The sequence below is a fragment of the Mus caroli genome, unplaced genomic scaffold (genome assembly GCF_978045245.1).
Source record: "Mus caroli unplaced genomic scaffold, Mus_caroli_1 scaffold_11, whole genome shotgun sequence".
Classification (NCBI taxonomy): domain Eukaryota; kingdom Metazoa; phylum Chordata; class Mammalia; order Rodentia; family Muridae; genus Mus; species Mus caroli.
Window position 1 is genome coordinate 97702975 of NW_028227266.1, and position 15806 is coordinate 97718780.

General features: G+C 46.5%; 1 protein-coding gene and 1 pseudogene across 1 annotated transcript; one reads left to right on the top strand and one right to left on the bottom strand.

Annotated features, from left to right (window-relative positions):
• The first annotated feature begins 3646 nt into the window (after positions 1-3646).
• Positions 3647-5579, top strand: LOC110302425 (proline-rich protein 23A3-like). Its single transcript, XM_085828325.1, has 2 exons — positions 3647-3660; positions 4724-5579. The coding sequence occupies exons 1-2, from the start codon at positions 3647-3649 to the stop codon at positions 5577-5579; spliced, it is 870 nt and encodes a 289-aa protein (XP_085684451.1).
• A 5524-nt stretch (positions 5580-11103) lies between these two features.
• LOC110302577 (translationally-controlled tumor protein-like) lies at positions 11104-11550 on the bottom strand (annotated as a pseudogene).
• Between the last annotated feature and the right edge of the window lie 4256 nt (positions 11551-15806).

The window sequence follows — 15806 nt, forward strand, 5'->3', positions numbered from 1 at the left end:
AGGTGAAAAGCAGGCTCATTAGGTTTGTAACAGGGCCCCAGACCTTAGCACAACTGGCTCCATGATGGAAGTACCACCACTCAGGTGTTAAAAGTCAACAAGTGGATAGCAACACATCCAAAACAAAGACCTAATCCATCAAAGACTACTGTTCTGGGCAAGTCTCTAAATGTGATTTTGACAGACCAGATCTTTTGGGTTCACACTCCGTCTTAGAGAGCCTGACCTAACAAGCCCATACCTACCACCAGTTTCCAGGATACCTCCCAACAAGACCTGTGTCTAGTACCAGTTTCCAGGATATTCCCCAACAGCTCTGCACCCCCCAGGTTACAAGCCTGCCCCTGAAACTTCACTTCCTAACAACCACCAACCAGAAGGAAAGCAGAAATTAAGTTTATGATTAGGCTCCCAGCACCAGCCAAATATGTTGAAGGCCATAAAGACCTTCTAGAAACTTAAACTCGTGTATGTGCAGGCTTCTCTTAAATACCACACAACAGCCTCATTTAATCATTAATGATCTATACATCACAGGACTTTATATAAATGAATACAAACAGTCACTACTTACAATTGAGAAATAAAGTCATTAGGACAAGTATGGTGTAAGAGAGAACAGGGTTCTCTTTTTTCCTTTTTTTTTTTAAATTGGATATTTTCTTTATTTACATTTCAATGTTTTCTCCTTTACAGGTCTCCCCTTCAAAAACCCTCTATCCCATCCCTCCTCCCCTTGCCTCTATGAGGATGTTCACCCACCTATCCACCTCATCGTGTCTTCCTGCCTGGCATTCCCTTACACTGGGGAGCATTGAATAACTTCAGGCCCAAAGGCCTTTCCTCCCACAGATGTCCAACAAGGCCATCCTCTGCCACATATTCAGCCAGCACCACGGGTCTCTCTATGTGTCCTCTTTGGTTTGTGGTCCAGTCCCCAGGAGCTCCATCCATGGGGCTGAAAACCGCCTCAGCTCCTTAGGACCTTTCTCTAACTCCTCCATCAGGGACCTCTTGCTCAGTCCAATGGTTGGCTGTGAGCATCCACCTCTGTATTTGCCAGGCTCTGGCAGAGCCTCTCAGGAGACAGCTACATCAGGCTTCTATCACCAAGCACTTCCCAGCATCCACAATAACATCTGGGTTTGGTGTCTGTATGTGGGATGGATCCCCCAAGTGGGCCAGTCTCTGGATGGCCTTTCCTTCAGTCTCTGCACCACACATTATCTGCATGTTTCCTCCTGTGAGTGTTTTGTTCACTCTTCTAATTAAGAAGCACTAAAGCATACCCTAAAGCATACACATTTTGGACTTCCTTCTTCTTAGGCTTCACATGGTCTGTAAATTGAATCTTGGTTATTCCAAACTTTTGGGCTAATATCCACTTAACAGTGAGTACATACCCTGTGTGTTCTTCTGTGACTGAGTTACCTCACTCAGAATGATATTTTCAAGTTCCATCCATTTGCCTGCAAATTTCATGAAGTCATTGTTTTTCACGGATGAGTAGTACTCCATTGACTAAATGTACCACATTTTCTGTATCTGTTCCTCTCTTAAGGGACATCTGGGTTCTTTCCAGCTTCTGCCTATTATAAATGAGGCTGCATCAATGAACACAGTGGAGCATGTGTCCTTATTACATGTTAGAGCATCTTCTGGATAGATGCCTAAGAGTGGTATAGCTGGGTGCTCTCAAGGGCTCATCAAGAACTGCCTGCTATCCCAGCTCCTGGAGATCCAGAGCCCTCTTCAGGCCTCCAAGTGCATACAATTACATACACAGACCCCAAACACAAACACACCAGCATAGCTAGTGTAGCCTGAAGTCTAGGTTCTCTTCTCTCAAAAAGTTAAAATAAAAGGAGCCAATATGAATTCAATGTAAAATAAAAATCTCAGAGACAAGAACTAGTAAAAAATACATCAACATAAGATGTTATTATTGGCATCAGTTCCAAAATCAAATATTAATGATAAGTGTGAAACATCCTAAACAAGTTAATTGTGTGAAATTGCCTCTGCTTACCCATAACTGGAAACAGAATTTCTCTCAAAACAAAGGAAGGCACCTCACACACCAGTGACACTCAAACACACACAATCACACACATGCACAAACACATACAAATCCAGTGAAGATGACTGAGTTCAGTGGAAAAGGCAAACTTTTTAATAACATATAACAAGACCATGCTTTTGTACATGAAAACTGAAATTGAATCACTATCTTGGCTTTACATAATGCATGACTTCCGGATCAAGATGTTAAGTCAACTGGTTGTGGTGGTGCATGCTTTTAGCAAGATCACTGAGGGCACAAAGAGAAGACAACCAAGATTCAAGGCTGCACTGGCTACACTGCTCCTTCCTGAGTGGGAACCACGAGGTGAACTGTGAAAGGTAGCATGTAAAACCACAAGGAAAGGCCCAGTGTGTGGAGCCCCGCTGAGAACCCACGTGAAGGCCGATGGCTGAAGGCCCAAGGGTCAGGAGGTGCATACACTCTCAGCTACAAAGAGCATTCAGAGACAACCAGGGCTACATGAGACCATGGGTCAAAGAAAGTAAAAACGAAGAATGAAGGACCGGAGAGATGATTCAGCCCTTAGAAGAATGGTTCTCTACCTAAGGCTCTCAGTCCCTCTGAGCATTTGAGTGAATCTTGCACTTTGATCACCTATCGCATATCATGGGTATCAGATATTTACACACTATATCAACAGTAGGAAAATTACAGTTATGAAGTAGCAATGAAGATACTTTTATGTCTGGGGAGGGTAAGTAAGGAACTGTATTAATGGGACCCAGCATTAGGAAGGATGAGAACCACTGCCTTCAAAGGACTTACAATGCTGTTTGCAGCATTCATGTGACTTTTAGCCACCTGTGGATCCAAGTGCGGACACTCTGACACCCTCTTCTCTCCAAGATCTTGCATGCCTATAGGGCGTATGAACTGACAAAGGCATACTATCAGGCACATAAACAAATAAATACTTATTTTAAAAGAATGAGAAAATTTGAAGGTAACACTTTTGACACAGGGAGTGCCTGGTGCCTGTGGTTGGTTATCAGCTTGTCTCCACGTGAGATTGACAAAACCCCAAGGGATCTAGTCCACCTGTGAAGAGTTGTTCTTGATTGACTCATTTACATTGGGAGGGACCACCCAGAATCCAGTTCTTTGGAGGTGTAAAAAACGTTGGTACATGTGTTCCAACCTTGGGAGGTGGAGAGAAGTCACCCAGAAGTTGGAGGATTTCCTCAACTACAACTGTGTTTTAGGCGAATTGGGTTGGTTATGTGGCACTCTGTCTTAAAAGAGAGATGCCAAGTGTGTTTTTAAAGTCACTACATAACAGTGGTGCATAATTAGGAAAGTGGACAAACCTAAGGAAGAAGAGTTATGCCAACATCTATCTTACACGTGTCCAAAGATGTCATCACAAAACTGAAGGAGAAGAGAACAAACGTAGAGGGGGCCTTTGGGAGGCGGTTTCCAAAATCCTTACTCCGCAGAGCAGACAGAATCATCGCAGGACTGTCATCCTGTCGCTGAACCTAACTTGCCAATGATTATCAGCATCCTCGACTAGTAGTGGCATTGATCTAACATTTAAATGGTTAGAAGAACTCAAGGGAGATGCAAATGAAAAAGTATGGTACACTCACCCATCAGAGTATGCCAGACACACACTGACTTACCCGGGGCCTCTAAAATAGAGTCAATAAGTAAACAAATAAGAAATCTAGGGAAAAAAGGACCCAGGCTGTGCCCTTGAGCTGTGTGCTTGTCTGGTATGTGTGAGGATGACCTCTTACAGGGGACTGAAGGGAGAGAGACTGCAAAATGGTTTCAAGTCTCAGACACATAGAACTGTAGCAAAATGTTCAACAATGCCACTTAGAAATCAAGCAGATCAGAGCTTCATTATCATTTTCAACACAAACAAAGCATTTAATAATGGAACTCTTTCATCCCACTCTTGATGGCTTGTGAGGAGGAACTAATTTTCTCAGACACAATTCAATCAGGCCAGGCTAAGCCTTGAGTTAACTATGTACCCAGACTGGCCTAGTTGTCATCATGAAGCAGGCTGGCCTCGGACTCAATCTTGCTCTTATCGTCTCCCACTCTCTGGTTCTAAAGTACTCACAGGAATACATTTTTGATGTTTCTGAGGATCAAATCCATTGACCTCCAGCATGCTAGGCAATACTCAAATCACCCATGGATTTTCCCAGATCAGTTTATGTACTTCAGTGTAATACAAATTTGAGGCCATTTTTCTAATAGAAAAATAGGCACCTAAAAATATTTTAGTTACTGTCGTTAAGTTCCAAGCTTGGTCTCCAAAGAACAACTGAAGTTTCACTTTGATAATTTGCATTTCCATTTTCTTTTGCGAATGAAGAGACTTTCTAGGATGGGACAAAGACTTCAGGACAACCTGGATCGGGGTGGCAAGATAACGTTTCTGTGTGTAATGCCACAAAATTCAGGCGTTTTTTTCTCTTGATCCCAGATATCCCCAACACTCATTACCCCTGCAACCTCATCCTGCCCCACCCAGTCCACCCCTCCAGGGCCTATGCCCTAGGCCCCGCCCTACCTGGGCGGAGCTTCCTTGGGAGCCAGGAATATATAAAGACCTCAGGTCTTCTCCCAGCCAACACTTTGGATCAGCTAGTCCTTCCTATCATATCTGCTCTCTCCCAGAGAGCCTACAAAGTCTCTTGGAAAAGCCGGCCAAACAATAGTTGTACCTGCAAGAGGTACAGCTCACAGGTCCAGCATCAACATCGCATCTCTTTGGGCACGAACTACCAACTACCCACATCACCACAACATAGTGGGAGTGAGGCCCCGCAGCACCAGCGCTGACCCTGGACCCAATCCTCCCAAGCACCCTCAACTCTACCTAGACCAGCCTGCTCAACACGACCTGGAAGGGAGTATGGAGACTTCCAGCGACTGCCTCACCTCCGTGGTGTTCCTGACCTCTGGCTCTGCCCTGCAACTGCCCCTGGACGACTTCTACCTGCACATTGAGCCCCAGCCCAACTCGATCCTGCAATTGTCGCTCCCAGGACACACCATCCTCGTGGTTCCCGAGGGCCTCCAGGACTCAACTTGGCCAGGACATCCTGAGTTCTCCCCTTCACGCCCGCTTGCATCCCCTCTCCTGAACATGCCCCGGGACCTCATAGTCATCCAGCCAGAATCCTTCAGTGCTTCGGTAAGAGACAGCGAGGGCTTGGAATACGCCTCTCCTTCAGGGATGCCATGGATGAACGCTCCAGATGGCCTGGACCCAGAACTTGATCTCTCATTTTCTTCATCAGATGGCGGGAGTCCTTCAGCCTCTCCTGGTGCAGAGAGTTTTGCTTCGGGGTCCACCTGGAGCCTCCAAAGTAGCATGCTGGAGCCGCTTCCAGACTCACCACTGCAGCCTCTCCCTCCATCTCCTCCTCCCAGCCACCAAGAACAGAGCCCTCTGAGTCCCACGAGCCCTCTGAGTCCCCCCAGACCTAATCGCCCTCCATGCAAGGCCAGGAGACGCCTCCTCTTCTAGGAAAACTTCAGTGCTCCAGCAATACACAGCGAAATGGACAATTAATTGCCTCGAATCCCAGACCTCCTGTGAACACCCAACAACCTAATGTTGAGCCTGTGTGCACACAGGGCTTTCTGCTGCACACTAGAGACAGGAGATAAAGACTTCAAGAAGAGTGGAGACACTACAGCACACCTTGGAAGTTTTTTAAAAATCTGTCTTTGAAAACCAGAAGATGAACTGTCAAACTTCAGGCTCCATCTCAAAACCTTCCATTGTCACCTGATGGGCATTGGTAGATCCCAGTAAGAACCCTGTGAGCCTCCCCTGTTTCCTGGAAACAAAAACCACTCGGTTTGCTGCCCGTGTCTGTCCTTGACTGAGTGAAGACTTGTCCTAGTCGGTTCAAGCTGCTCTCCTTGGAAACTGACTATACCATAGGAGGAGAAGATGGTTCCAGCCCTGAATGGATGATGCTACTTCACTCCTTCTCATCCATCCCTCTGCCTGCTGGAGTGGCCTACACCTGTCAGTCTCCTGAGAGGGAGACTTGATGCAGATTGTCACCAGCTGCTTTCAGTATTCACTGGATGGACCCCTCTTCTGACTGACATTCTCACAGTGACTTTAGCATGAGACTCACGGGAAGAGTTTGGGTAACTGGTCTTCCAAATTGTTTAATTTGGTTTTTTTTTTCCTCCTGTAAACTTGTATGAAAGGTTCAGTCATTATTGAATCTGCCTCAGCATGTGTGGGAATAAAATATTACCTGTAAAGTTTAAGCCTATGAGATAATTTTGTTTTTCTAAAGCTTTTACCTTTTAAGACACCACAGGGGAAAATGTACAGATGCACTTAATGACTACTTCCTTAAAGAGGAGTTCTGGGAGTGACTCGCCAGCTGCCTGGTTCTGGATGGGAGGCCGGGGCCAGACTCAGAAGCCTGTTATTGGAGTAGAATCTTGAACAAATGCTATGTGTCCCTGAGGCCCAAGTCACAGCTAAGGTTTGGAAGGGGACATGGAGATGCTGGAAAGGACAGTGTGGGGGGAGAGTGGTTGGTGGTGCCTCTGCAGTTCTGTCCCATACCAGTTCACCCTCCAACAGTCAGCCAACCCAACTGTAGTGTCAGCAGGGGCTTCCCCTGCCTTGATAGGAGCTTCCAAGTCCTTTGGGGGGCTCTCCCACTTCAGTGGTTTGAATCCCCATGGTCCCCGTAGGTTCTTGTATTTAAATGCTTGGTTATTAGGAAGTGGTGTTACTTAAGAGGGGTTAAGAGGTATGGCCTTGTTGGAGGAAGTGTGCCACTGAGGGTGGGCCTTGGGGTTTCAAGAGCTCAAGCCACCCCTCGGATCCTGATGAAGAATTCTTACCTTCCTCTCCAGTGAAATGTCTTCCTGTGTCCCATCATGACAATAAAGTAAGCTCTGAAAGTATGCAAGTCCCAATTGAACTCTTTCTTTGATAAGAATTGCTTCCGTGGTATCTCTTCACAGCAACAGAACACGGACTAAGACACCTCCTTCCATCCAAGTTTTCACTAAATGACTTTAGTTCTCCACATGGCCTACGAGGGCAGGGACAAGTTTTGGTCAGAGTAGCCAGTGATAGCCCTGGGCCTGGCAAATACACTTGGGAAATACTAATCAATGCAGGCATGGATGAATGATAACAGAGAGGACATTCTGGAAGCCTGCCAGAGGCCAAGTATTCCTTTGAGGGCTCCTTGGAGTACAACTGACTGATGTTAGGTGGTCTGGTCCCGATTGACTCTTGACTTCCACATTGATTTTTGCAATTGGCTCCTGATCCAACTCACACTTCAAGCAAGAGTGACTCCCAGTGATCCCAGTGAGCCAAGCTGGGATGAGGAGGAAGAAGAAGAAGAAGAAGAAGAAGAAGAAGAAGAAGAAGAAGAAGAAGAAGAAGAAGAAGAAGAAGAAGAAGAAGAAGAAGAAGAAGAAGAGAGGAGGAGGAGGAGGAGGAGGAGGAGGAGGAGGAGGAGGAGGAGGAGGAGGAGGAGGAGGAACCTGTGGCTAAGTGATCAGGGAGCTGCCCATCCCAGCTCGTTACCCATCCCAGCAACCCAGATGAGCTGCAATTTTCCTCCAGTTCACACGTGAAGCCAAAACATCCCAGGCCTGGTTTTACTTTCCCTCCTAAGCCCTTACACTTCCCCAACTGGGGTCTTTCTGAAATCCTAGCTGTCTGTCCCCCAAGTGGAATGTGCCATACAGAGCCTGAAGTGGGATTATGGTAGAAATAAATAAAAGATTAGCTTCCGAGATCCAGGACTAAATAAAGGATTGGGTTCTTGGTGGTTGGGAGATAAAAGAAATTTGAGGGCTGGTTCATGGATGAACCCATTCAGAAGTAGTTTGTGGCAGGGTAGGATCAGAAGCTCAGCTTTCCCTGGGTCACTCCAAGCCACATTCACTGCCCACCCCAGTCATCTGGTTTCACTTGTGAGAAAGGAAACACAGGCTAAGGCAGTAAGGAGCCCATAGGGATTCTGAAGGGAGTGTGGGGAAAGCTAGGTAGTGACTGTAGGAGACACTTCCAGGTGCGCCATCCAGGTAACACTTCCCTTCACAAGAACACTCCAGAACATCCCTCGCCACCTAAGACCAAGCAAAAGCAGTCATGTGACTCAGGCTAGGCCTACTCTAGCCCAAATATAATAGTGTCCTGCTTGTCCTAGGTCCTGGTAGACTTGTTATAGCTTAGAAGAGTCTATGAGACTGATGCAGTGGAGTACCTAGATGAGGGGAGAGAGCGCCATAGAAGAACTCAGGGAGAAAATGAAAACAAGATACCATCACTGGGGATGGAAGAAAGGTCATGCGGTCATCTGGTGAGTCTGTGTTCAGTGTCAGGAGACCAGAGGAATGGCAGGCTGGGCCCACTAAGCCCTGTTTCCAAAAGCAGAGAGTTGATGTGGGTCCCTGTGATAGGAGCCTTCTCCACACAAACTGCATTACCACGCACTGAATCACAAGGTTGAGAGACTTCCATTTCTAGCACATGAGGCTTTGCAAAGATCTCTATGTTCACTGAATGGAGAGAGGGAGAAAAAAGCCCAAACATTACATTTGCTCTTTTACTTTCTACTTCTTGTTTTAGGAGCCACACACACACACACACACACACACACACACCAATCAGTTTCATATTTATTGCTTCTTCTTAAGGAATATGATTTAGGCTCAAGTTGAGGAGAATTACATAAGATCCTCACAAGACAGCTGAGAATGAGTTGCATGGATAGTTTAGACCCTAAACATGCCCTAACCTTTCTGAGCCTGCCTTACAGCCCAGAGTGTAACAGCCAAGAGCATCTGTCAGCTGGAGACCTGTGACTCAGGTAGCCAGCAGAGTGTGGGAATCAGGCTCAGCCACCCTTCCCTGTACCTCTCTCCCTGGTGCAAAGGCACTCATAACTCCAAAAACACTGCCTGATCCTGGAAAGCCATGGGCACAAAGGGAGTCCTCCGGGGTGTTAATTTCCACCTAATCCTGAGCCCTGCTTCCCACAGAGTAGATAACAGACAGCCTGCAGCAGGATTCCCAGGATGGCCTGCAGAAAATAGGATACCCGGGCCCCACCCATCCATCTGGTTGATCTCCTTAAAGCCCTGGAATGTACACGCTGAAAAGACTCCAGTCCCTTATATTCCATAAGGACTGAGTACCACTCCTCTAGACATTCTGCACGGGTTTGTAGTTCCCTCTGTTTCTGCAGATTCAAACATTCTACTGTGCTGCTCTGGGTCAGGCTCTATTCTAAATGCAAAGGGTGCAGCTGTGATGAGAACCCAGGCCCCGCCTACAAGAACACCACAGTGATTTCAGTCTCACAGCAATGCCGAGAAAGAAAGCATGGGCTGAAACTCCCATTCTTCAAATTAAAAAAATAGAGCTTAGCGGATGGAAGCCTATTGTCCAAGGTCACAGAGCTGCTAGATACACCCGTGGCTAGAATCAGCCCAAAACCTGCCCTCAGAGCACCACCGGGGATGGTGATGGAGCCTCAGTGGCTGAGCTAAAAGGGTTGTTAGACAGCAAATAGCTCCAGAAATATCCAAGAGGATAACTGTCATGTCAGCTCCAAGCAGTTGACAGTGATTGCCTCCATGTGTGAGGGAGGACTCTGTGCCACATTCAGGATCACGGACGAAGATGCTGCAATTGATTAATCATGGTCTACGGTGGATGTAAAACCAGGAAGTGGCTGCATGTGCACCACATATGCACATTAGCCCTGTGTGTGGACAGCTCTCCGGTCTCACTGAAGAGGAAACTGAGGACTCAGGGCAGGGCCTCCTAAATTCTAGTGCAAGGCTCTTACACTAAAGAGCATTACCTTTTCTGTGCAGCCTAGCTGATTAAACAAAGAAATAAAACACCAGGATCAAGGAACTCCCAATGTTAACACAAAAGTTGTTTGTTTGTTTGTTTGTTTGTTTGTTTGGGGGGGAGAGCTGAAAGGAAGAAGAGGCTTAAAAGGTAGAGGGTGTAGCCAGAAAGGCGATCGCTCCTATTTCCTCCCTTCCAAACCAAAAGGGAGACCCACATTCTGAACCTTCATCTGTCTCAGCACTGTACTAAGTACACCAACATACTCATTCCATCCTTTCCACTACCCAGTGGAAAGGCTCCGGGTGAGACGGCTCCCCTCTGCAGATTAGAAAACAGGGTTAGAGAGGCTTACTGACCGAGTGTGGCTAAGCTGGGCTCTCAGGTCTGTGGCTCCATAGCTTGCCCTCCAGGGCTGTACCAGTGCCAGTAGGGGGTGGTAGAACACGGGCTTTAAAGTCCAACTTTAAAGACTTTATTTTTTAATTCCAACTCTACTAAAAAAGCAAAAAAAAAAAAAAAAATGGCTTCAGTTCTTGAGCTTTAATGTTCTCCATGCCTTGATTTCTTTTTTTGTTGTTTGTTTTGTTTTTTCGAGACAGGGTTTCTCTGTATAGCTCTGGCTGTCCTAGAACTCACTTTGTAGACCAGGCTGGCCTCGAACTCAAAAATCTGCTTTTGCCTCCCAAGTGCTGGGATTAAAGGTGTGCGCCACCATGCCTGGCGATTTCTTTATCTATAAACAGGGAAAACAGGCCAGGTGTGGAGGCACACACTTTTTTTTTTTTTTTTTTTTTTTTTTTTTTTGGTTTTTCAAGACACGGTTTCTCTGTATAGCCCTGGCTGTCCTGGAACTCACTTTGTAGACCAGGCTAACCTCAAACTCAGAAATCCGCCTGCCTCTGCCTCCTGAGTGCTGGGATTAAAGGTGTGCGCCACCACGCCCGGCTTTTTTTTTTTAAGTGAATTTAAATGTACTTTATTTTTAGACAACTCACATGACATGTTTTTTTTTTCTTTCTTTCTTTAAAAAAAAAAAAAAAAAAAAAAGCAATGTCACTACTCCAAATAAATCAAAGTCAAAATAAAAGCTGGAGATGACATCGGTCCCATCTGTCCTAAGTCCTGGTGTTGTGTGGCTGGTAAACAGCAGCCAATTATGGTGACAGGTGATAGAACCAATTTGCTAACATTTTTCCATGTCTAAGCCATCTTTAAAGAAAATCATGGAGTCATACCATCTTCACGGTAGTCCAGAAGAGTGACCATACCGTCTGGATTCGTGTCTTCACCAGTTAAAAAACTGGTAGTTATTGATATCAGCAAGGATGTGCTTAATCTGCTCTGCAGCTCCAGCCATAAAAGGCTCGACTCTTTCTGGTTTCTGTCCTTCAAGTTTGCCTTTGAGTGATTTCATGTAGTCTTTGATGTGCTTTTTGTAGGCCTCTTTTGCCTCAGTACCTGTGCCATCCGGACCTTCTGCGGAGGCATTTCCACCAATGAGCAAGTCAACAATGGCACCCTCTCTTCTACTGACCATCTTGCCCTCCACCTCCAGGCACAGCCTGTCCAAGATCTTGTAGATGTCAGAGAACAGCTAGTCATGGCTGATGAGGTCCGGGTAGATGATCATGGTGACGCTGGGGACAGCAGCACTAGCCTGACAGGGCAGAGCGAGAGCGGTGCAGCCTGAGCGGCTCTGGGCGGGCGGGGGTGGGTGGAGGAACAGGCGGAAAAGCGGAGGCACACACCTTTAATCCAAGCACTTGGGAGACAGAAACAGGCACATGTCTGTGAGTTCAAGGCCAACCTGGTGTACATATCAAGTTCTAAGCTAGCTAAGGCTACATAGTAAGAGCCTGTTAAAAGGGGGGGAGGGAGTAAAAGAGCTGGGTATAGCTTAGTTGGTTGCTGTTAGGTTTAAATAGAGTCATATATGAGAAGTGTTCAGCCACATACATAAGTGATAACCCTCGCTCACTGCCTCAGATACATCACCCAGTCACCCTGCAACTCCTGCTTGCCTGAATGACCTGTGTGGAGGAGCACACAGGAGCACTACCCTAGAGATGTCTTGTCCATTCTTCTTTCCCTTCAGAGGAAGTTAAGACCCGAAGCCCCACATATCAAAACATACATGTGCTGTGTAAGACACCAAGGAGGAGTGTCTTCAGACATCAGGACTGGCAGGCCACTGGACTAGGAGCACCTATAGAGTCCTAGGGCACCAAATCGACTGGGCTCCCTTAATTGAGGCTCTGCAGGGCTTCTCAGCCAGCCTGTATCTCCTTAGTCATATTCACACCAGGCACACAGCAACCCTTCAGGGCAGGATGCTGCCTCTGCTCTGCTGACCTCATTAGAGGTCATCTGTGATGGGAGTTTCAGCCCAAGAATAAGGAAGGCTTCCTGTTCTTTTGGTGACCAAGAACAATCGACAAGCGCCCCCCCCCTCCATTAACATGCATCTCTGATGGAGTCCCAAAGAAAGTAGGTATGGTGGTGTACAAAATTACAGACACTCGGGAGGCTAAGACAGGCAGGTCATGAGTTCCAAGCCATTTGAGACAATTTAATAATTCTCTGCCTCAGAAGAAACAAAAACCAGGAAGCTGGGATGTAACACAGTGGTAGAGAATTCACCTAGCATGGTAAGGTCCTGGGCTTGACCCCCTAGTTAGTGTGTGTGTGTGTGTGTGTGTGTATGCTTAAACAAACAAACTTAAATAAAGTGCTAGTAAAAGAGACAAATAACATCCCAAATGAGTACAAATAAGAAATAAGGGGCTTCGGGCGAGGGGCACTGTGCTCTGGCTCCTGGCTCCTGATGATATTAAATCTGCAGATATCTGAGTTCTAAACTGGGGACTTGTTTTACAAGATGGCAGGAAAGGACAATTAGTCTCTACTTTCTTTCTTTTTTTTTTTTTTTTTTTTTTTTTTTTGGTTTTTCGAGACAGGGCTTCTCTGTATAGCCCTGGCTGTCCTGGAACTCACTCTGTAGACCAGGCTGGCCTCAAACTCAGGAATCCGCCTGCCTCTGCCTCCTGAGTGCTGGGATTAAAAGTGTGCGCCACCACTGCCCAGCTTAGTCTCTATTCTCTATTGTTGAGCTAAATGGGTAGTGACCCTGGAAGGCCTGAGAACTTACGTCCAGTGGATTCCGGTGTGCACAAGCATCTTTCCTGACCCTGAATCCAAGGAGGAGGACCCCACCCCATGCATCCATCCCACAACCAAACATTTCTGGTACGTCTCCTGTTGCTAGGGACTGAACCATTGGGTCCAGCTCACCAAACCTTATATAGCAACATTCATAGCATATCCAGCAAAATCCTCAGAGGTGAAAAAACAAGCTAAAGGTTATTAAGGAAGTTGCCCCCAAATTCTCATCGGGGAGGTGGCAGATCCAGGAAGTAAACTTAAGTTTCTCTAATCCCAGACTTGATGCCTAACAGCTTTTGGCCATGTTCTCTGCCCTCACCAAGCAAGTGTGAGCACCCTACAGGCCAGGCAGATAACAGGTGTGGAAAGCCTACGTTTCTGCCTTAGGGAAACTTGGCTTCTACTTAATGGCAGGAAAAGCAATCTGTTGTCACCATGAAGCTGAGTGGTTTCCTTGGAGATGCATCTTGAGATAGGAAGATCTGCAAGAGGGCCTGGTGTCAAGAGCCCTTCCCTCTGCGTCGTTCCTATCACCCACTCCACCAGAATCCCAGAGAGGGCCCCTTCTGATGACTTTTCCCTGGAAGAGAGGATGTGCTAAGGCTGGTCTGTTCCCATGACAGAAACAGCACAATGTAACACTGGCTTGACCTTGATGGCTACCCACAATGTCCTGGTCCAGAGGAAACGCCATCTGTCACCTCCGGCAGGAGCCGATATGAAGTAGGTTTAGAATCATCAGGTTTCTCCCTGTGAACCACTCTGACCAAGAGATGCACTTTCAAAGGGCAGTTGATGAAAAGGCTACTTTTTATTTTCCTTTTGCCAGAAAGCCAGACATTGTCAAATTGGTTTTCCTTTTTGTTAGCCCCATGATTGCAGACATAGAGGGGAGCTGGTTTTATAACTAATTCCCCACACAAGGAACCCTACCAAGTAAGTAAACAAAAGCATCCCAGGCACACACAAGTGTGTGTACACCGCTGTGGGACAGGGTCTCCTCTCAGAGTTATCTGGTCCCCTCAGACCTCCTTGTTCAGCCTTTATAGACAAATGCCTAGACCACAGGGAACACACGCTCACCCGAGCGTGCCTCCAATTTCAGCTTAAAAGCAGCAGTCCGTATTGTAGAAATTATCATGTCAATGACCCTCAAATCAACTGAGAGTGTAAAATAGAGTCCTGTAATCAGCACGCAGTTACTAAGTGTGAGGTAAGATGCTGAGAATACAAAACTGGCAGCCCCTTCCCTTACACAGGATATAAACTAATGGAGTGACAGACATAAGTCATCGCGTGAGCATGAATGAACTGCCAAAAATATAAATAAATAAATTACCAAAGGTGGGACACCTTTGGGTGGGTCAAATGGCCCCCTCACAGGATCAAATATCAGATATCCTTCATATTGATATTTACACTATGATTCCTAACAGTAACAAATTTACAGTTATGAAGTAGCAATGAAAATAATTTTGTGATTGGGGGTCACAACAACATGAGGCACTGTATTAAAGGGTCACAGCATGAACCACTGGGTTAAGCAAAGAACCAGGTACAGAACTGAGCCTCAGCAAACTGGTGGTGACCAGGCTACTGTTGGTATCCCTGTTAACATAATATCCCAATCTATTCCACCCATTGGTGCCGTGGTTCCCAGCCCTGCCATCGACTTGTAAACATCTGAACCAGACATATAGTCTCACAGATCCTTTTGTTAGCATTTGATCTCTCCCCATTTGCCACCTTCCCACCCAGGCATAATATATCCACTGCTTCCAATCCATGCCACGCTTCACCTGCTCTGACCTGAACAGACTTTCAGTGCCAGCTGGTTCTCTTATGAGGATTCCCAAGCCTAGGTGCTCTTTGCACCAACCACAGTGTTGAAGATGATACTGGCGCCCTGGCCGCATCTGGAGATGCTGATGAAATGGATCTGGGTGGCCTACGTGTTGGGGTATTCTCCAAGCTCTCCTGTCATGTACCTGGGTAACAGGGTTCACAATCACACGTTTATAGCAAGGAAAGATGGAGTCACAAAAATTGGCCACAGGTTTCCCTGACTTTGTACACAACCCTGTGCCAGAAAGGACCTCTCCAATTAGCAGCTCCAGCCAGAGCAGAATCTTCCCAGAAAGGCATTCATGTTGCAAAACCTTAGGAGAAGGGCATCTCTTGCCTCAGAACTGGAGATCTGTGAGGGGCTGAGAGAGGCCGTGGTATCCAGCAACCTTGGGTTTGGACCATCGCTGAACCGCCCCGAGCTTCATTTCCTTTCTTTATGGTGTAGCGTTACTGTCACAGGAGGTACTTGCTGCAGTCTCCACACACAATACCTCCTGCTCATAGGAAACCATCAATAAATTGTTACAATTAGAAGGGTTTTTTTTTTAAGATTTATTTATTTTTAGTTTGTGTATATGGATGTTTCACCTGCAAATATGTTTGTGTACCGAATGCATGCAGTGCCTCCAGAGGCCAGCAGAGGGCATCAGATGACCTGGAATGGGAATTGCAGATGGTTGTTAGCTACCATGTGGGTGCTGGAAGCTGAACCCTGATCTGCAGGAGCAACGGGTGCTCTTAACTGCAGAACTATCTCTCTAGGCCCACAAATAGAATTTTTTTCAGCATCAAGGTTCCCCCCACCTGCTATGGGCTTCCTTTCTTCTCTGGACACTCCTTGTCCGTCCTCCCACAATGTTGAATAAGAAGCAAACA